The following is a 23232-nucleotide window of genomic DNA, read 5'->3' as shown; positions in this document are numbered from 1 at the left end:
ACGAATCAGACACAATAATATTTAGTTGTGGTTTTTAAATAAAAGTCTTGATTACAAAGGTAAATTTTTCTCTGATTAAATTTATAACTTTAATTATATGAGCTGATTAAATTAATTAAACAGAATTCAAAAGTTTTGTTTGTAAGTATGCGATACCGTATCACCAAAATTAATCTAAATTTGGTGCAAATGATTATGGGAATTGACGCATTACGTGGACTTAATTGGATAAAACTGGTTGTTCCGATAACAACAGTGGTAAAGTAACTTTTAATTATTTTTGTATATAAGCGTATTTTATGTTACTTTGTAATAATTTGTTAAGAAACCTCCATAAGTAATAAACTTTTATTTGATAAAATAATAATTAAAAGGTAAGATAAAAAATATTTTCATAATTTTAATAATGTATTTAAACATAATGACATGTAAATACTATTATTATTCACGTGTAGTAATATGCCTCTGAGTCTTCGAATTAGAAGATCCTGGGTTTGAAGTGTGAAGCTTTTCTTTCTTGAAATTCTCAGTGATAATCCTCACCCTGGAGCTGGGAAGTTGCTGGTGTTAGACATCCATGCCTCGAAGAGCACCTAAGATGCATTCTCAGATGCATTATATAGGAACTTGACACAACACTAGACGTTACCCTTCTGTAAAAGTATAAGATCACCGATCTAACGCGTCTATAAAAACTGTTTCTATAGAATCTATGTTTCATTGTTGTAATCGTTTTCGTAGTGTAAAAATCTCTCTAAAAATGCCGGTTTGTTTAGTTGTATGTCATAAAAAAATGGCCGACAACTTCTACTTTACTAAAAGATACAGTTTGTAATTATTTCTAACATAATTATATCAAATTTGTAATAAAAACAATATCTTAATCGATTTAGCCGGAACAGCAAAATAGCGATCAAGAGATGTGTTAGTTATTTTTTCTAAAAATTACACGTGTGTGTATTGTGACTCTTTATAGTTGTGTGTAGTGTAAGGACACATAATATATTTATTGGTGTTATAGTACATTATTATATAAGTGCGGTAAGTTCGAAATTACGGCCGAGGCGATATTGCAGCTCGAGCCTTGACAAGAGCTATAGTAAGGAGACAGAGGCTGTAATTATCAAGGCGCACGTATGTCATACGACGTTTTATTACACAGTTGCGACGAAACACACTTTGGACACACTTTCTGAAAATTAATTTGCATCTTTGCCATAAGATGACATTTTGATACGCTTGTCATTTTTGCACAGTTAACGAAGTGCGCACACCAGCGTTTGTTTTTTTAGACAAATGCACCAAAAACCGCTAGTATTACTAATAAAGTAAATTAATATTTTTGTATTAATTGATTATGAAACACGGCTAAAACTCACGTGATATTAGGTCGGAGTGTGCCCGACTAGTTTCGAACCCATACAAGCATACTCCGACCTAATATCACGTGAGTTTTAGCCGTGTTTCATAATCAATTAATATGAATAACACTCACGATAGTTTAAATTCTAATATTTTTGTGTTTCTAAATAAATATATGGTTGTCATTTATTGTCAATAATGAGAGAATTAAAAGTATATTTATTATATTTTATCTCACAAAGTTAATTTTATTCATAAAATGTTGAACACATTTCTGACATACAAGCTCTTTGCTAAGATTTTAAAAAGTACCGTTCGTTTTTAGACTGACGATAAAGGTTTTATACTACAGTGCATTTTACATTACATTACGGCACATGTGCGTAATGAGATGCATTTCGATATTGAAGTTGGTGAAATAAGAGATAATTTGCGAGGAAATGAAACAAACATTTAACATTTTTAGGATTAACTTATAGGTTTTAGGGGTAATCCAACGCCATGTGGAGCTTACTTATACCAACGCTTTTGATATTCGTGCGAACTGTTGTGCCCGCAAACGATCAATCAGATTGCATAGACGAGAAATACAGAAACTTCATGATAGTGCCACAAATTATTCCCATTTCACCACCTGAAGTGGTTTCGGTAAGTTAATAACACATTTTATTGTTTTCGGTTGATCTCAATCTAGAATAATCTACAATAACTATGAATTTAATTTGTTTCCAAAGAAGTGATGGTAATTAAGCCAACATTTACAAAAAAAAAAAAAACAAAAAAACAACCAACCAGGAAATGCAGCTAGTATTCTTGCCACAGTAATGTAGTCGTGGTTATTAGCTTATTTATTAAAGTATAAAAAACATTATATTTATATAACTAAAAAAATAGGTATTTCATAACTGTAACGGTAATATTTATTTTTCATTTTCTTTCCATTTCAGATGAGATGTCAATTATTTATCTTGTAAAACATGATCGTGTAGGGTCTGTATCATGGGGGTTGCAAAGTAAATAATATACCAATAGCATTTAGAATAACATCATTTACATCGTGTACTGTAATCTAAACTAACCGTGTATGCAAAAAAAAAAAACAATTTGCATTAATAAAGACCCATACTAATATTTTTAGGTACTAGTTGATTTTTATTAAAATTTATTAAATAATTTTTCTTTTTGCAGGATATTTTCGGTGATTATGCGTCAAATTTTGGTAACAGAATACCAACTTGCGCAACCCGTACCAGGCCGTTTACTACGTGGCCCAACGCGAATGAGAACAATCTATACTCCCTCATTGCTATTGGTAAGACAATATGTAAAATATTAAGTATATGTAATATTATTAGCCGACGCCCCGAGGTTTTAGCAGCGTCGTTCACACAACACAACACAACAAAAACCACAGATAGTCAGAAAGACTTACAAAAAATAAAAAAATATATATTTTTGGCTTCAGTATCGATTGTAAAATGCCCTTGAACTAATATTTTCAAAATATCTTCTATGTACAGAATTTGACCTGTTTCAGTTTTACGAGTTACGATAATATATGGAAGGAATTTAGTATAAATTGTGTATTTTTTCCAGCTCCAGACTTGCCACAATTTTACACAAGCACTTTGGGCATCCAATCCCTGTATGGACTAATAGTAAACATACCCGGCGGGGATGTGGAGAGGGGAGACAAGCTCGCACCCTACGTACCCCCCATTTGCATTCCTGGGTACAGAGATTTCCGATTCGTATGCCTTATCTACCAGCAGCAGAATCGTATTTCTGGGATTAAACAATTGATGTACAGGTAACTATGTGACAGCTGTGCTTTGAGCACCAAAAATTCAAGAGTGCTACGATCTTTCTTTTACTAATGATAAGAGCCGTGACAGCCCAGTGGATATGACCTCTGCCTCCGATTTTGGAGGGTGTGGTTTCGAATCCGATCGGGGCATGCACCTGCAATATTTCAGTTGTGTGCATTTTAGGAAATTAAATATCGCGTGTCTTAAATGGTGAAGGAAAAACATCGTGAGGTAATCTGCATACCAGAGAATTTTCTTAATTCTTTGTATAAGATGCTGGCGGTTAAAGTGTTGTTTGGAAATCTATGCAAGAGGCTTATATGCAGCAGTATATGTCAATCGTCTGTTGATGATGACGATGATGACCAAAAAAAATTATTCTTTTTTTTTTTAGATATTCGACAAATTTTGGCAATTTCTCCATCTCAGAGTTTGTATCGCGCTATCGGCTCGGCAATCCTATAGCCGGCAACTTTTTCCGGACATTGTGCCGCGTACCTTGCAAGATCGACGATGTCTGCGAAGAACGTTCGTGCAACAAGCTTAGCCAGTCCAGCAATACTTGCCCGATATGCGCTGTGAGCGAGCCTTGTAAACATTAAACGTAATAAATATATTTATAACACATTTGCTCGTAAAGTATCTCTTATTTCACCCATTTCATATCGTAATGTATTTCATTACGCACATGTACCGTAATGTAATATAAAACCTTTAACATCCGTCTCAAAACGAACAGTAATATTAAAAATCTGAGCAAAGAGATTTTATGTCAGAAAAGTGGCTCAACAATTTATGAACAAAATTAACTTTGTGAGATAAAATATAATAAATAAACATTTGATTCTTTTACACAAAAATATTATTTTTTTTTATTAAAATACTGGCTGTTTTGGTGCATTTGCCTAAAAATCTAAACGCTGGTGCGCTGTCTGTGCAAAACAAAAAAATATTTCGAACACTTTTTCTTTTGCTGTTTACTTGATATTGCAAAATTGTTTAATTTTGAAATAACAAGTAGCGATGAATTTATTAATTTGATTTCGTTAGAAGTCCCAAAGAGAGCGTAAAAAGGCTACTCGGCTACCTCGTGTCCAAAAAATCGACCGATAGATACTTACAAGCGTATTAAAATGTCATCATAAATAAGGAAAAGAGGCAAAGATGCAAATTCATTTTCAGAAAGTGTTTCCTCACAAATGTGTTATAAAACGTCGTATGACATCTACGTGCGCTTTGATAATTTATAACCTCTGCTTTCTTACTACAAAAATACACAGGTCCGACAAAATACCTACCAGGTCCTCTACAACGTGCAAACCTGGATGACGTTGTCGCATGGGTTCGTCGGCTTTTCGCGGAGGGTAGCAAAATAGAAAAAATCGTTACATAAATATTATCTGATTAAAATAATTGCTTTAATTATAGGAGCCGATTAAATTCATTAAACAAAGCCAAACATACTTCAAAGTTTTGTATATAAGCGTTTATGTGATACCGTATCTCCAAAATTAATATTAATTTAGTGCAATTATGGGAATAGACGTGGAAACGCATTATGTGGAATTCATTGAATAAAACTGGTTGTGCCGATAGCAGTGGTAAAGTAACTTAATTATTGTAACATTAACATTCCAATTTGTATATAAGCGTATTTTATGTTACTTTGCACTAATTTGTTAAGTAGCTTCCATAACTAATAAACTTTTTTTTGATAAAATAATAATTTAAAGGTAAGATAAAAATTATTTTCATAATAATGTATTTAAACATAATGACATGTACTATTATTATTCACGTTTAGTAAAATGCCCCTGAGTCCTCTCTACTACGCTACGCTACAGCTACGCTATAGCTACAACACCGTCGTGTTACTTGCACTCTATCTGCCTATTATTCTTTAATCTGTGTCGTTCTCAACCCATATTCGGCTCACTGCTAAGCTCGAGTCGCCTCTCAGAATGAGAGGGGTTAGGCCAATAGTCCACCACGCTGGCCCAATGCGGATTGGCAGACTTCACACACGCAGAGAATTAAGAAAATTCCCTGGTATGCAAGTTTCCTCACGATGTTTTCCTTCACCGTTTGAGACACGTGATATTTAATTTCTTAAAATGCACACAACTTAAAAGTTGGAGGTGCATGCCCCGGACCGGATTCGAGCCCACACCCTCCGACATAGGAGGCAGAGGTCATATCCACTGGGCTATCACGACCCTTAAATCTGTGTATTGAGCTTGAAACATTTTTCATACAAATATATATAGGATGAAACGGCAATTGCGCTAAAATCTTGGACCTGTATTAGAAAATAGATATAATGATATGCTTTTTGCGAAATTGAATTACATACTGAATATATTAACTGTTAGAATGGTCGAACTCATCATTTTTTTTAAAAAAGATTATTTGCCATATTTTTTTTTAATATGACCAATATTCCAATTCCCCTCCAACTAGTCAGGAAAGACTGTATTAGGAGTGGGTACGACAAAAGTTCAACGGGGCGGAGATTGAACCACCAACCCTCGGTGATGAGTCCGACCGCTCTTACCGTTGAGCTATTGAGGCTTCATGAAGGCTATCATGAAGGGGTGGTGGTTCGATCGCCGCCCCGTTGGTCTATTGTCGTACCCACTCTTAGCACAGTCTTCCCGACAAGTTGGAGGGTATGGGAATATTGATCTAAAAGATATGACAAAAATTCTTTAAAAAAAAAACAATTTAACATTTTTAGGATTAACATAAAGGTGTTGAAGGTATATCGAATATCATGTGGAGCCTACTTATACCGACGCTTTTGATACTCGTGCGAACTGTTGTGCCCGAAAGCGATCAATCAGATTGCATAGATGAGAAATACAGAATCTTCATGATAGTGCCACAAATTATACCTATTTCACCACCTGATGTGCTTTCGGTAAGCTTAAAAAACAGTTTATTGTTCTTGTTTGATCGACTAAATTTAGAATAAATAATCTTTATTAATATTATAAAGCTGAAGAATTTGTTTGATTGAACGCGCTAATCTTAGGAGCTACTGGTCCGATTTGAAAAATACTTTACTTTCAGTGATGGTTTATCGAGGAAGAATTTAGCCCATTTAACGAGGAAGGCTATAGACTATACTAAATTAAGGAAAAAATAGGGACCCTTCCTGAAACTCAAATAATGTAACCCAAGGTGTACAAAAGTTTTGTTAACATGGCGTGCGCTCCAAAAACCATTGATGTTAGAATAAAATAATGTACTAAAACTTTGCAGAACACATCATTTTCAACAAGAAGTGTCGCGACAGCATATATCTATCTTCTATATTTTAGCAAATATAGTACCTTTTCTACTGTAATAAATTTTTTTAATCATATACTAAAGTTTACGTCATTATTTACTACAACTACAACTAAACTTAAATCTTTATCAATATGAATTACTTAATAATCAAGAGGATATTAAAGAGATAAGATTTATTACAAGCGTGGAGAAGCCGTTGAAACCCATAAAAAATGTCACGCGTCTCCGCATATACAAACTTTTTTCATAATTTGTATTTCAAAATATAAAACTAACAACAATTACGTTAATGAATATAATAATCAATAATTACTAATAAAAAAAATATTCCATCTTATTTCTTTAGTTTTTGTGAACTGTTTTAAAAATATTTAAAAACATAGGACGACATTTTTCTTACAATATTGAAAATTACTAATGCGACGCTTCGTGTCGTAGGTTTGTTAGGTGTTCGAGAATGTATTCGTTTTTTAATTTTGTATAGTGACGGGTATGACACCGTCCGTGCGCTCCATCTATCTGTTATTGATTAATCTGTGCTTTAAGTTTATTTATTTAATTGGAAAAATACTTTATATTTATGAGCCGTGATAGCCTAGTTGATATGGACCTTTGCCTCCTATTCTGGAGGGTGTGGGTTTGAATCCGGTCCGGGGCATGCACCTCCAACTTTTCAGTTGTGTGCATTTTAAAATTTTGGAATGAATTTACATTATTATGGAACCATACTAATGCATTAAGGTACTAGTTGAATTTTATTACAGTTAAGAGTGTGCAATATGTAATTTGGTGGTTACAAATGGTTCTGGATCTCAGATTCTGGAAAAGTTAGGAGCCTGATATTTGGGTAAATGATATGTCAAAGTGTTAGCTTCGTTATGACTATACAATATACACAATTTGTAAAACTTTTCTCGATAGTTTATTTTTTTGAAAAATACATGTTTTGCTCACATTTTGCTTTCAATCTCAGGAAAAGCAAACTTATTTTCTTAAATTTTTGTTTTGTATAGAAAATTAGGTATATATCTTGAACATGGCCATTTTGTTTTTCGTTATGTTGTTTAATTTACTTGCAATTAGGTAATAATGGTTTTGGCACTCACGTCATAAAATTTGCGTCGCGCGTCAATCGCTCCGTGCTTTTCACTCACGTGAAAGTCATAATTCGGCGTCTCATTTGCGCTTCGAATTTTATCCATATCGTACCGACGTGCTGCGAGCTCTTAATTAAATAAAAATAAATTCCAAATTTCTTTCTGCAGGATATTTTCGGTGATTATGTTGCTAATTTTGGTAACAGAATACCAACTTGTGCAACCCGTAACAGACCGTTTACTACGTGGCCCAACGCGAATGAGAAATATCTTTACTCCCTCATTGCTATTGGTAACACTAAATATACCTATACTAATCTATACTTATAATAAATCTGTAGAGAGGTCAATTCTGTACATGAAATATATTTTTAAAATAACTATCAGCGGGTGATTAGTGATCGATACTGATTCCAAAAATGCAATCAGTAAAATTTTTGTCTGTCTGTCCTTCTGTCTGTCTGTCTCTCTGTCTGTCTGTCTGTATGTTCGTTATAGAAACAAAAATTACTGCACGGATTTTAACGAAACTTGGTACAATTATTCTTCATACTCCTGGGCAGGTTATAGTATACTTTTCATCGCGCTACGATCAATAGGAACAGAGCACTGAAGGGAAATGTTGGGAAAACGGGAGAAGTTATTCCACTTTTTAAGCTTCCATCGCGTGTGCAGCCATAATGGGTAGGGGTAGGGTAGGGTAAGGTAGGGTAGGGTAGAGTAGGAGTAGGGCAGGGTAGGGGTAGGGTAGGGTAAGGTAGGGTAGGGTAGAGTAGGAGTAGGGCAGGGTAGGGGTAGGGTAGGAGTGGTTAAAAGTTTACATCTAACTTCACGCAGACGAAGTCGCGGGCGTCCGCTAGTATTATAATAAAGCTTAAGAGTTTTTTTGTTTGGTTAACACGCTTATCTCAGGAACTACTGGTTTGATTTGAAAAATTCTTTCAGTGTTATAAAGCCCATTTATCGAGGAAAATAGCTATAGGCTACATATTATCCCCGTATTTCTACGGGGACGAAACCACACGGGTGAAACCGGGCGGCGTGAGCTAGTGTATAAATATATGATGTAATATTATTAGCCGACGTCCCGAGATTTCAGCCGCGTAGTTCCCGTTCCGGTGCGAAAACGGGGATAAAATATAGCCTATAACACTTACAAAAGGCTGTATAGTAGTAAAATACTTTCAAAAACCGATTTAGTATATTCAGATCTTAGACTGCATCATCACTTACCATCAGGTGAGATTGTAGTCAAGGGCTAACTTGTAAAGAATAAAAAAAAAAAAGATAATACCTCTTCCAATACAACAAACTTTACCTCTTTATTCTATTAGATTAATATGAGTTCGTGGATTTGCAAGACACTTGATGAGACATAGGAAACTTTGATCAACTTCTTAATACGAGTTAGAAATATACACTTCCAATCATAGATCATTCGTTGCCCAGAATCGTAGTCGAGGCTCGTAAAAGAGGCCTATGTCCAGCACTGGATACATAGTGACTGATAATGATGGTGATGATGATGATTTTTGTTATTTTTAAGAAGCAGTTGCCCGCGACTTCATCCGCGTGGAATTCAGTTTTTCAAAAATCCCGTAGGAAGCTTTTCCGGGGTGGAAAGTAGCCTATTTGTTAATCCAGAGTAATTTCCGTGTCAAATTTCAGCCAAATCGCTTCAGTAGCCGCAGCGGTAAGGAGGAAAAAACATACACAATTACAAATAAACTTTCGCCTATAAAATATAAGCGGACGCCCGCGACTTCGTCCGCGTGAAATTCAGTTTTTCACAAATCCTGCGGGAACCATGGACAAAAAGTAGCCTATGTGTTAATCCAGAGCAAAATCTATTTCTATTCCAAATTTCAGCCAAATCGCTTTAGTAGCTGTAGAGTAAAAGAGGAACAAACATACTTACACACTTACACACTTTTACATTTACATACAAACTTTCGCCTTTATAATATTAGTGTGATTAGTGTGATTTTGTATTTTTCCCAGCTCCAGATTTGCCACAATTTTACACAAGAACTTCGGGCATTCAATCCCTGTATGGATTAGTAGTAAACATACCCGGCGCGGACGTTGAGAGGGGAGACAATCTCGCACCCTACGTACCCCCCACTTGCGTCCCTGGGTACGGCGACCTGAGATTCGTATGCCTTATCTACCAGCAGCAGAATCGTATTTCTGGGATTAGACAATTGAGGCACAGGTAACTATTTGACAGCTGTACTTTGTGCACCTAAAATTTAAGTGTGCTACGATTTTAAATCATTGTTTTACTAATTATGGCATCAGCGGGGTTATTATGTATGTCGGTGTACCATTCAAATAAGTCACTACATATTTTATTCTATGTGATCATTTAACATACTTATTTCATCAAAAAGGCCTTGACTACGTCATTTAACAGTGACAGTGATATTTTGTTTTTACGATCATCTAACATGCTTATTTCAACAAAATTACTCGTATCACTACTTGACTATACTGTCATTATACGTAAAATGACGATAACTTTCATTTTGTTGTAAGCACAATGTTAGGTGATGATTGTAAAAACGAAAATACGATTAAAAACGTTTAGTGACTCATTATTTGTATGGTACACTGAGATACATAATGGCCTGCTGGTAAACATAACCGATTAGTAGGCGACAATGCTTTTTTTTGTTTTTGGTGGTGTTAAGAAGTCGGCTGAAAAAAATAAAAACAGTTTATACATGTATATTTATGTAGCAACAAAAGGCAAGCAAGAAAAGCATAAAAAAAATAATTCTTTAATTTTTTTAGATATTCTTCAAATTTCGGCAATTTCTCCATCTCAGAGTTTGTATCGCGCTATCGGCTCGGCAATCCTGTAGCCGGCAACTTTTTCCGGACATTATGCTACGTGCCTTGCAAGCTCGACGATATCTGCGAAGAACGTTCGTGCAACAAGCTTAGCCAGTCCAGCAATACATGCCCGATATACGCTGCGAGCGAATCTTGTAAACATTAAAAGTAATAAATATTTATATGACCGAGGTCCTTTAGATATTTTATTTTGTATAAGATGTTCATATGGTTTTTTTATTTATTGAGAAAGAATGCAATAACTTATCCTAATAACTATCATGCCCACGTGGAATGGTGGCAAGAATACTGGCTGATATTTTGTGCATAAATTGAGCCAGCCCTTCTGTCACCAGTTGAGGCAACTAGCCGCGGTGAAATGATTCGGAGATTTTTTTTGGCACTGTGACTCAATGGCCCATTTATTCGTAAGTCCATCAATGCCTACTTGGTTAACTTGGTCATGTTAACTAGGCATTGAAGGACTTGCATATTGATTGTCTGGATATTTGTAAAATAAAAGATGAAATTCTTACAGCTTCCTTATATTAAGTGTGACATTTTACAATAATGGAACTATAAACATAAACGCACAAATAACAAAGTTATTAGTAATTTTGGTTAACGCCCATACAAATCTAACGATCATTATTACCTACAACATTATTGAAGCGTATCATTTTGTATGGGGCGTTTTTCAGGGATCAGCGACAGCGCCGCAAATCAGACCCTTTAAATCTCTGTACAGCACCAGATATCCCAGTGGATATGACCTCTGCCTCCTATTCCGGAGGGTGGTGGGTTCGAATCCGGTCCGGGGCATGCACCTCCAACTTTTACCAGTCCGGGGCATGCACCACCAACATATCAGAGAATTTTCTTTATTCTTTGCGTGTGTGTAGTCTGCCAATCCGCATTGGGCCAGCTTGGTGGACTATTGGCTTAACTCCTCTCATTCTAAGAGGAGACTCGAGCTCAGCAGTGAGCCGAATATGGGTTGATAACGATAAACTATTCAATAACGAGTACAAGACTGTAAATTAAATATTTCATACATAGCAACAAAAAATAATAATAATATTGTTTTGTCTGCAGCTATTGATAAAGCTGGTTATATGGAAACACGTTTATATTGAGTTAATTGCTTTTAGAATTGTTAGTTTATATTTTTGATAATCTTTTTATTTCTGATATAATATACCTAATATAAACCAGTGTCCTGAAGTTATTTATCCGTTTATTTATTTTTTTCATAACTATTAATAACCGCTGTTAATTTAATAAAAAATATAGTTTTAAGATAAAAAATATCAACCAACGGCTTACTTTTGAGCATAAGTCTTCTCTTAGAATGAGATGGGTAAGTCCACCACGCTGACCATATGGATTGGCAGACTTCACACACGTAGAGTATTAAGAAAATTCTCAGCTATGCAGGTTTCCTCACAATGTTTTTCCTCCACCGTTGGAGACACGTAATGTTTAATTCCTTAAATTGCACATAACTGAAAGGTTGGAGGTCATGCCCCAAATCGGATTAGAAATTAAAAGGAAGGCAGAGGTCATGACCAAGGCTATTGATGTTAATAATGAATTTTAGCTGATCTTCAACAAACATGTTGTATGCATGGGAAATCAGATTCCACCATGGGACACAACAGTCCTACCATTCGGAAGCTGGCCAACTAAGAACCCTTATGTCAGGCACGCCTTTATGGCATTTGGTAAGACTAATATTGACCAAGTATTTGATGACTTATTTGTAACTAGCGGACGCCCACAACTTTTTTTTTAATTCATCATCATCAACCCTTATTCGACACTGTGAGCTCGAGTCTCCTCTCAGAATGAGAGGAGTTAGGCCGAAAGTCCACCACGCTGACCCAACGCCGATTGACAGACTTCACAAACGCAGAGAATTAAGAAAATTCTCAGGTATGCAGGTTTCCTCACTGTTTGAGACACGTGATATTTAATTTCTTAAAATGCACACAACTGAAAAGTTGGAGGTGCATACCATGGCCGGACTCGAACCTCCGGGTTCGGAGGCAGAGGTCAAATCCACTGGGCTATCATGAGTTTATAAACTTTATAAACTGAATATAATATATTAAGCATAAATAAACACAGAATTCTGCATGTGTGCGCTCGGTGGAGTAGCTACTAAATTCAGTTCACTTTTTGCGGCGATTTTGTAGGCACGTAACATGTCTATATATGCCAATTAAGGAGAAAAGGAAAATATACAACGCATGCATTTTGCTATGTTTAACGTATGCTGCCAAACATGGGCAATAACAGAAAAATTAATAAATAAAATAAATATATGCCAAAACGGAATAGAAAGAAGTGTAAGTGTGTGGAGTGGAGTTAGGAGAAAAGATAGAGTAAATTTAAATTAACAAAAATTAAAAAGACTACTAAATTTAAGAATTTTGAAAAAGTATACAAAACACTAAAATGGCAGTGGACAGGACACATGATACGGGAAAAGGGCGAGAAATGGACAAAAACAATTTCGGAATGGTATCTATTGGATGGTAAGAGAAATAAGGGAAGACAGGTGAAACGTTGGGAGGATGATTTTAAAAAGGTTGTCGGTCCTGAATGGATGAGAATGGCGAAGGACAGAGAAAAGTGGAGATCTTTAGGGGAGGCCTATGTCGAAGGACAAGCTACTAATTAATAAGAATTATGTATATACTTTAAAATGTAAATGTAACTAACCATCAGTAATAAAGGCTTATTTTATTTTATTTTTATTTATTTAACATGTCTATAGTATAAAACGTCTTTGGGTGCAACAGACCAACGGATGGAATATCAGTGTTAAGTTGTCTTAACCATAAGGCTATTGGAGCTTAAAAATGTATTACTCACCCGTAGCTCAGATTCAAAGCGCCTATAGTAAATCGCATATATAATTCGAAAATTTTATTTTTATTTCATTGATATGGAATATTCTAACGTTGGATACGAAATAGATTAATTTATATAATTTCAATAATTTATAATTGCTCGTAAACTACGTGTAATACCACATAAAACTAGCAATTTATTGGTTATAGAACATTATCGGTTATTACAGCCGTAATAGAAAAACTAGAAAAAGTAAATTTGCATATCATAATGGCTTCATAAGCGTTTTGTAGCCAAATATATAATAGGAGTATTTTAAATTAGGCTTAGTCGTTATATATATTTTAAGTATTGTTTCTAACCGAGTCAGGACTTCTACGTTTCCAGTAAAAGGAAGGTAACGTAATTTAAAATATATTAAAAAAGGATTATATTGGGTAAATTTTAACTTTGAACTTAACTTTAAGTAAATTGAATATATTTTGTGCATTGGTTTTGTTTTGATTAGGAGTTGCTTGTATATTGTATATATATATATATAGGTGTGCTTGTATATTACCACGTTTTAGTGTTTTTATAGCACATTATTAATTATAACAACTTTTTAACTTCAATTTAACAATTAACAAAATCTAAAAGCTTTGACAAATTACAATGTCTCCCTAGACAAACACAAATTTTTGTCAATTTTTATTGGCATGAAATTTAACTAAATTGTATTCATATAAATTCTTAGCAAGCTATTCGAGGCACGGGTGTGTTACACCACCAACATACCCAATTTTATTGCAAATAAAAAAAAGGCTAAGTATTTTATTGCGCCCCCAGGACTCGAACCTATTAATCTCATGGTACAAAGCCAAGTATGTGTAGGTACTAGATCAATGAGGCAGTTGTTTTTTGACAATATACACGTCACTATCTAGTCCCAAAGTAAACGTAGCATGCGTTGTGGTTGTGATTGATAGCTATCCTCGATTATCAGTAACAGTCAAACTATCTTTATATAATCAAACTATATATCTGTCAGTAGATTATTGAAAAGCAGATAAGAATAGAAAGATAGATTTTCTTAGCTTTAGTAAGCGAAATGGCGGATAGATAGGTTATTGAAAACGGCCGTAAGTCGGCATTGTTGGCGTATAGCGAATAATAAATGGCGTTTTTCTATTTATCCATTTTTTTTTAATATAACCATGTTATACAATTTTGAAATCCTCTTGATGAGTTCTTGAATTTGACACCCATATTGCAATATTCGTTTTTTTTTTAACTCATGTCTTAAGCTCTCACAGTTGTCGTGTTGGTTTTTTTTTAATTTCACCTATTACCACTACCACCTAAGAACATTTTGGTTATTCAGAGAGAGACGAATGTCTTAGCATTCCATGGATTCACCGTGCGGGTGCCGGGTCCATCGCGTGGTAGAGAGAAAAACTCCGTACAGAGTCCTGAACTTGTGACTACAGGATGTAGGGTTAAGGAATTCCTTGACGATCGATCAACACTCCCCGTTCTCTGCTCGGTTTGTTCTCCCTGCCTAGCCAAATTTGGAGCAGCTTTGGATACTCGTCCTAATATGGAACTAGCTGCACTTCTAGAGAGGCCAATTAATTAAGATAATATCTAATGATATCTTAATTACGTAAATCCGTTAAGCAGTTTGGGAAATATGTAACCCTACTTCCTACTAATATTATAAACGCGAAAGTTTGTATGGAGGTTTAGATGTATGTTTGTTACTCTTTAACGCCGCTACTACTGAAGCGATTTAGCTGTAATTTGGAATGGAAATATATTTTATTCCTGATTAACATATAGGCTACTTTTTATCCCGAAAAATTCATGGTTTCCCGAGATTTGCGAAAACTGATGATATTGACTCTTTCACGCCTGGAATACTGAACCGAATTAGCTGAAATTTGGTATTAAGATATATTATAGTCTTGATTAACACAATACAATATTGTACACTTGTAATATTGTATGCAATGACGTACAACATTGATATTGTATGCAATGACGTATTTCCGTAAACATAGAAAAATATTTAACGAAAAATGACCTCAAATATTTTATGATATGAAATTTATTTTGTCGGAACCCTCATCTCGCGAGTTCAACTCGCACTTGTCCAGTTTTTTGGAATCATATAAATAACTTTAAGAAATCACTTAAATTTTATGATTAACTAGCGGACGCCCGCGACCTCGTCCGCGTGAAATTCAGATTTTCACAAATCTCGCGGGAACCATGGATTTTTCCGGGATGAAAAGTAGCCTGTGTTAATCCAGAGTAAAATCTATTTCGATTCCAAATTTCAGCCAAATCGCTTCAGTAGCGGCAGCGTGAAAGAGAAACAAACATACTTACACACTTTCACACTTACACACAAACTTTCGCCTTTATAATATTAGTGTGAAGTGTGAAGTGTGATAGTGTGAAGTGTGATAGTGTGAAGTGTGATAGTGAGAAGTGTGATAGTGTGAAGTGTGATAGTGTGAAGTGTGATAGTGTGAAGTGTGATAGTGTGTAGTGTATTAGTGTGATTAATAATGTTTTTATGTATCCAGGTTTAGTTAACGATGCGTGTCCTTCTGTGTTGCTTGGCCTTTGCGGTGGTCTCTGCCCGCGCCCCACAGTGGATCGGAAGAATTCGTACGGCGGCACCAGTAACTGAGGCTCCGACAACTGAAACTCCCACAACTGCACCTAATACAACCGCACCTCCCACAACTGCACCTAACACAACTGCACCTACCACAACTGGGCCTCCTCCAACTGGACCTCCCACAACTGGACCTCCAACAACAACTGGGCCTCCAACAACAACTGCACCTCCCACAACTGGGCCTCCTACAACTGCACCTCCCACAACTGCGCCTCCAACAACAACTGCGCCTCCTACAACAACTGGGCCTCCAACAACAACTGGGCCTCCCACAACAACTGCACCTCCCACAACTGGGCCTCCCACAACTGGACCTCCGACAACAACTGCACCTCCAACAACTGCAACTCCCCCAACTGCGCCTCCCACAACTGCGGCTCCAACAACTGCGACTGATGTACTCATGGATGAAATGGAAGAGGCTTTCATGAATTCCTCAATAGTGCCAGCAATTGTGCCTGTAGTCCCAAACAACACTGTTACTGTGAGTATTTTTTTCTGTACTTTACTCTGGTGCGTTACGACGTTTTTTGACCTCATACTAAAACTTTATGTGGTGTGGTACGAGGTCCATCGACCTCGTAACTCTTGAAGATGCTAGACTTACGAGGTCAATTGACCTCGTACCGCAGCGAACATGTTAAGTGCCTACAGCTACTCCACTGAGCGCACACATGCACAATTTTGTGATCACTTACTCATACATTAAATGTTCAAGTTTTTACACTTCCTGAACACACAACTCAACATTGTAGACAATATTTAGGTATTATTATCTTTGTTCGCCCCAGTTTCGACGCGCTAGTGCACTACTTATCTAATAATTTTAATTAAAACTTGTCTAATGGTCTAGAATATTGTTGGCTTTTTTTTTATTCTTTATAAGTTAGCCCTTGACTACAATCTCACCTGATGGTAAGTAATGATGCAGTCTAAGAAGAAAGGGGGCTAACTTGTAACAGTCGCCGCCGAGACGAATGCGAATTAGCAGACTTCACACACGCAGAGATTAATTAAGAAAATTTTCTGGTATGCAGGTTTCCTCACGATGTTTTTCCTTCACCGTTAGAGACACGTGATATTTCTTAAAATGCACATAATTGAAAAGTTGGAGGTGCATACACCAGACCGAATTCAAAGTCATACCCTCCGAAATCGGAGGCAGAGGTCATATCTCTATCCGGGCAAGAATACTTATTTGCTTGTATTTTCAGGTATCATTCGGTAATAAGGAGGTCAACCTTGGGAACTTCATATGTGCTTATGACACATCAATCATGCCCTTCATATATTTCGAGCCCGAAAACGGCTCTCTGTACGCGTTGTTTTACATCAGTAAGTATAAAACGGAGAAGCCTTATCTTCATTGAAATAATTATGGACAGAACCGCTGACCTGACATTGGTCATTAACTCTGCCATTTGCACTAGGTTCACTTCGCATAACCTCACTAATCGCTTACACAATTTACCACTCAAGTCACTCTCCCACCTATCCCATAACAATCTCATAAAGGATTATTATCTAACAAAAGGTGTGGACGGATCGGACGCCGTGACAAGAATGAGCTAGACCGCCCGAGCGGTCACTTATAATATCTCCAGCACTCTGTCTCTCACTACTCCCCACCTATTTTCGTATTACCTCGAGCAAACCAATCATATAACTCACTGGCGCCGACATATACAAATATATTTTTCATTTCTCATACTCGGAAAGTGGTGTTGTTTTGATCTGAGTATTGGGTGGAAAATGCTGCTTCCCTACACAGGGAGGGAATAACTCATACAAATTACTTCCCACCTAAGGGCCGGAATGAACTTTAAAAATAGAACTGCTGTCATTAGCTGTGAAGAGTTTTATGTTTTTTTTTTAATTTGTCCCCAACTAAATTCGGGGACAGGCAAAGATCATTGACCATACAGCCTGTTCAGACGTTAATAAAGTTCTAGAAGAAAACTTTTAAGTAAAAAGTAAAGTAATTTTAAAAATAATGCTACGGCCATGTGAGTTTTTAAACAGCCAGTGTAAATTTAGCGCAAACTTCTTAATCGGAATAAGCCGCAACAATAACGTGTTGAGTTCCCTAAATAAAATTTGAAAAGTCGACATAAATTGGCGGGATACTAATTTGTTACTTAACAGTGACGGAGTTTAAAAAAAATAGATAATGATTAAAAAATATAATGACAATTAATTTTAAATATTATAAAGTATTTAATATTAAAAAAATCTAAACTGAATTTTGTCTAAAGTTATATTTATTTTCGAACGACTATTTGCCGTCTCACTTCTTCTTGCGCTCTCTCTTTCTCTCTCCCCAAGACGGTGGAATAGTGGTGGAGTAGACAAGACGTTTTTAAGGTGCACAGTGCACTCTGAAGGTTTATTTTAAAAAATTTTAATAAAAAAAATTCAACCGACTTCCAAGTCAAAAAATAACTTTAACTAAAAAGCAAAAAATAACATCCTACCTATGTGCTACCTTCTGATCAGTTTGAAGGCGGTGCCAAGCCAGTGATGTTTTAATTAAACACGTTTTAACTACAAAATTTATGTGGTTCTTTCAGAAACAGCTTTAATTAAAACACGACACTGGCTTGGCACCGCCTTCAAACTGATTAGAAGGTAGCACATAGGTAGGATGTTATTTTTTGCTTTTTAGTTAAAGTTATTTTTTGACTTGGAAGTCGGTTGAATTTTTTTTATTAAAATTTTTATTTTTTTATTTTTAGTGTTAGCACACCTACTGCGTGTGTACACTGTACAGTCACAACCTATCTAAGTGAAAAGTTCTTATCAATACAAAATTATCAAGTCCAAACACAAGGTAGCTACTGTGAGCCGTCGAGGAGTTCTCTTCACTGTCCCTCGTCTTCATCATCAGACCCTTAATACAGTCACAATCCATCTAGGTGGAAAGTTCTCATCAATACAAATTTATCAAGTCCAAACACGAGGTAGCTACTGTAAACCGTCGAGGAGTTCTCTTCACTGTCCCTCGTCTTCATCATCAGACCCTTAATACAGTCACAATCCATCTAGGTGGAAAGTTCTCATCAATACTAATTTATCAAGTCCAAACACGAGGTAGCTACTGTGAACCGTCGAGGAGTTCTCTTCACTGTCCCTCGTCTTCATCATCAGACCCTTAATACAGTCACAATCCATCTAGGTGGAAAGTTCTCATCAATACAAATTTATCAAGTCCAAACACGAGGTAGCTACTGTGAACCGTCGAGGAGTTCTCTTCACTGTCCCTCGTCTTCATCATCAGACCCTTAATACAGTCACAATCCATCTAGGTGGAAAGTTCTCATCAATACAAATTTATCAAGTCCAAACACGAGGTAGCTACTGTGAACCGTCGAGGAGTTCTCTTCACTGTCCCTCGTCTTCATCATCAGACCCTTAATACAGTCACAATCCATCTAGGTGGAAAGTTCTCATCAATACAAATTTATCAAGTCCAAACACGAGGTAGCTACTGTGAACCGTCGAGGAGTTCTCTTCACTGTCCCACATCATCATCATCATCAGACCAACTCCAAACCTTCATAAAATTGTAGTGGTTTAAAATATCTTATGGAAACACTAACAAACGCACTAGCCGTCTCTACAACTTTCGAAAGTTCCCCTCAATTTCTCCAGGATGCCATCATCAGATCCTAACATGAAAAAAATGGGACCACCCTGGAAGTAAACCCTTCAAAACAAAAAAAGAATTTTCAAAATCGGTCCATAATTGACGAAATTATCGCTGGACATACATAAAAAAAAAAAAAAAAAAACATACATACAGCCGAACGTAGAACCTCCTCCTTTTTGGAAGTCGGTTAAAAACCATATAAATGTGAACCAGTAATTTTATCTTGCAATAAGCAATAATAATGGTATAGGTATTCCACCAAAGGAAAAGTGAATTCTATCACATTGGTGGTTGTTCGAGTAGGATGTAACGAGATTTTTACGTAAGTCATTCTCCTTAGAGAGAGCCGCCTAGCGGGGAGTAGTCACAACGTCGGTAAAGCAGTCGTCCAATTTGACGACTGCTTTACGTCTGACGTCTAAATACCTCGGGAATTGATTCTTTCCACCCTCGGTTAACAATCTACTATCTATCGTACTATCATCGTCTAACATCGTTTCAATTCGGCACACTTCGGCAGGGCGTTTGTGTGCGTGCGACGTATGCGTGTAGACTAGCTGCTAACTGCTTATATCTAATTCTATCTCTTTTAGAGAGAATGCTAGGTGAGACAGCGTGGTTTTTGACCGCGTCCTACAAAAAGGGTAACTTGAAGTATATCAAAGAAAAAACTTGAATTAATATAAAGAAAAAAAAAATACTGCATAAATTAAGTTGATAAAAAATGCTATGCAATAGTTTTACCGCGGTAGTCCTCGAGTGAAAAAAATACCACACGTTTTTTTTTTAAATAATAACATGGCATTGACTACATTATTATAGACATTCCATATTTAAAAAAATCGCACGGACCTGCGCTATATTGGTTGCGGCATCGCGCATGCGCGGTAAAATAGCTAATTTTATAGATAATTTTAATTTTATCTGTTCATCCATCCATCCATACAATAATATTGTAAATGCGAAAGTAAGTCTGTCTGTCCGATCAAGATTATGTAAATGTAAATCGTTTAACGTGATATTGGATTACGAGGAATCTTCTAATGAATTTCCAGCAAAAAAAAACATGAATTTTACATTAACCCTAAGCCTGAACTTCATATTCCTGAGGCGACCTGCTAATGATCATAATCATTAACAACCGACATTGTTGAGCACGAGTCTTCTCTCAGAATGAGAGTGGTTAGGCCAATAGTCCTATATATCTTTACATCTGTAGTTTAATTGGTACTTAATTATTATTTTTAAACATATTTGCTGCTTCTGATTGAATTTAATTCACTTGAATTTGTTCTCATTTTTATTTTTTTTATGTTAGCTGTGGCGTCACACGGGTCTCAGCTGAAAATCAGCGCCGTGTGTTATGCTTGTATATAGTACACGGCATATGCTGAGCTGTACACCCTTTCTTTTTTAAGGGTTACAGACAGACATGCTGTTTTTAGTTAAGGATACTGTTTGTAACTTTTAAATTTGAATAAATTTATTTTCTTTCATTCTTTCTTCTTCTAGTCCACCACGCTGACCCAATGCGTATTGGCAGACTTTACAGATATAGATAATAAAAAAGGTCCCAGGTATGCAGGTCTCCTCACGATGTTTTTCCATCACCGTTTGAGACACTTGATAATTAATTTCTTAAAGTGCACCCAAAAATTTAGAGTTGCATGCCTCGGAGAGGATTAGGAACCACGCCCTTCGAATCGAAGGCAGATGTCATATTCATTCCATCATGGCTGGCTAAATCTTTACCTAGAGTCCTTTTCCGAAAAGAAGTCCTGCGGCTAAAACCTGAACTAAAATTGACAGTGCCTTACACAAATGACAATAAGACCGCCATTACCAAATGAGAATGAGCGCCATTAAGACATTAGCACCGCGTCTGGGAGACTTCTTTCATAAAAAGGACTTTACAAGTAATCATTCACAGATGCCGACGTAGGATTCGCCTTCAGTGGTTCCAGGGAGCTCGTGTATTTGAACTATCTGGTGGTGAACATTCCTGATAACAACGTGTACGAAGGGGACCAGGCCACCCCCTACCAAAGCTACCTTCCCTTCCCCGGGGCTGGTCCAACGCGCAATTTATTCATGGTCTACAAACAGAATGCTACAATCGATGTCGCGGAAATCATTCCACAGTATGATTTTAATATATTTAATTTTTTTACAAGTTAGCCCTTGACTAAATTCTCAGCTAACCTAGCTGGTAAGTGATGATACAATCGGGCTAAGATGGAAGCGGGCTAGCTTGTTAGGAGTAGGATGAAAATCCACACCCCTTTCAGTTTGTACACTACATTGTACTGGAACGCTAAATTGCTTGACGGTACCTCTCTACAGGTAAGGTGGTACTAACCACGACTGAAGTCTCCCACCAGCCAGACCTGGACCAATTAAGAAAACCTTAATCAGCCTAGCCGGGGATCGCACCCAGGACCTCCGTCTAGTAAATCCGCTGCGCCGCGGAGGCCATCAAGTTAGGGATATTTTCTTTTATTTAGGATAATGATCACTTTGTTGTCCGTCTGTCTATCTGTCACGAACAGGTCCTAAGAAATAGGGGTTTATTTAGCCCCACCTCAGCCAGGTATCCAGATATGTGAATCTGAAACTTCACACTCCCAGAGAGTTCAATATTCCTCGGTCGCGTAGTAAGCGGTTCAGTTCTTCTTTCCTTATACGCACTGCAATGTGGAATGCTCTTCCAGCTTCTGTTTTCCCCACCACCTTCAACATGGGTTCAAGTCAAGAGTGAATATGCATCTTCTAGGCAAGCGCGTTCCACCATAGACTGCATTATCGCTTACCATCAGCCGTGATTGCAGCGCTGTTTTTTTTTAATAAGCGCTTGCTTATTAAAAAAAAAACAAAAGTGGGTGTCAGTTTCGACGCACGAATGGAGTTTACTCTTTCAGATCGACTGACTAAATAGGGTATGTTGCCCCGCAGCATACACTATGTACGTCTCAATACTTACGCCTGAAAAGTGAAAGGTGCGACATTAGGTGATCTCACCTAATGTTAAGTGACGATGCAGTCAAGTGCTAACTTGTAATTGAATAAAAACATACCAAAGACTGTAGACTGCCAATTGACAAAGTCAAATTGCCAATAGACAAAGATGTTACACTATTGATATATACAGATCTTGGATTACATAACGGTACGTAAATGAATAGTGTTCTCTAATTTCAGAATAGCAGGTTCCAGCTACCTGTTCAATATGACAGATTTCGTGTTAGTGAATCAGCTTGGAGACCCCATCGCTGGAAACTTCTTCCTGACGCAACTCACTAACTGCAACTCTAAAGAGGAAGAATCCAACGAAGACTCCGATGCCTCATGCTCTTGCTGCTGTCAATAATAAAAAGTTGATTAGTAAATAATATTAAAATGAATTAATTAAAGATTCATTGATTTTCACTGCTTTATACCTACCTGGTTGCATCCACAACTATTCTGAAACGATGTTTTTAAAACTCGACAGTATGACTTACTCTATCGATTTCGTCTCTAACATGTTAGGCACAGAAAGTAGAAGAATTCGAGACTCACTCCGTCGAGTTATAAAAACATATTTATAGTAGGAGAGCCGAAGAGGGGATTTTCGCAGTTACTCGACTGCGACAGTTGAACATAAGAGACCTTGCA

At 36.6% G+C, this 23232-nt stretch overlaps 2 protein-coding genes across 2 annotated transcripts; both read left to right on the top strand.

Annotated features, from left to right (window-relative positions):
• On the top strand, positions 1-3798 carry LOC112052665 (protein D3-like). Its single transcript, XM_052887753.1, has 5 exons — positions 1-258; positions 1829-2010; positions 2551-2674; positions 2959-3172; positions 3565-3798. Exons 2-5 carry the CDS (start codon positions 1864-1866, stop codon positions 3770-3772), a joined length of 693 nt encoding a protein of 230 aa, XP_052743713.1. The 5' UTR covers positions 1-258; positions 1829-1863; the 3' UTR covers positions 3773-3798.
• A 12534-nt stretch (positions 3799-16332) lies between these two features.
• On the top strand, positions 16333-22945 carry LOC112052661 (protein D2-like). The gene is made up of 4 exons (XM_052887923.1): positions 16333-16413; positions 17144-17264; positions 21509-21719; positions 22777-22945. Exons 1-4 carry the CDS (start codon positions 16333-16335, stop codon positions 22943-22945), a joined length of 582 nt encoding a protein of 193 aa, XP_052743883.1.
• Positions 22946-23232: the final 287 nt, after the last annotated feature.

This window comes from Bicyclus anynana, chromosome 20 (assembly GCF_947172395.1).
Source record: "Bicyclus anynana chromosome 20, ilBicAnyn1.1, whole genome shotgun sequence".
Classification (NCBI taxonomy): Eukaryota; Metazoa; Arthropoda; class Insecta; order Lepidoptera; family Nymphalidae; genus Bicyclus; species Bicyclus anynana.
This window is presented reverse-complemented; position numbering and strand designations above follow the sequence as displayed.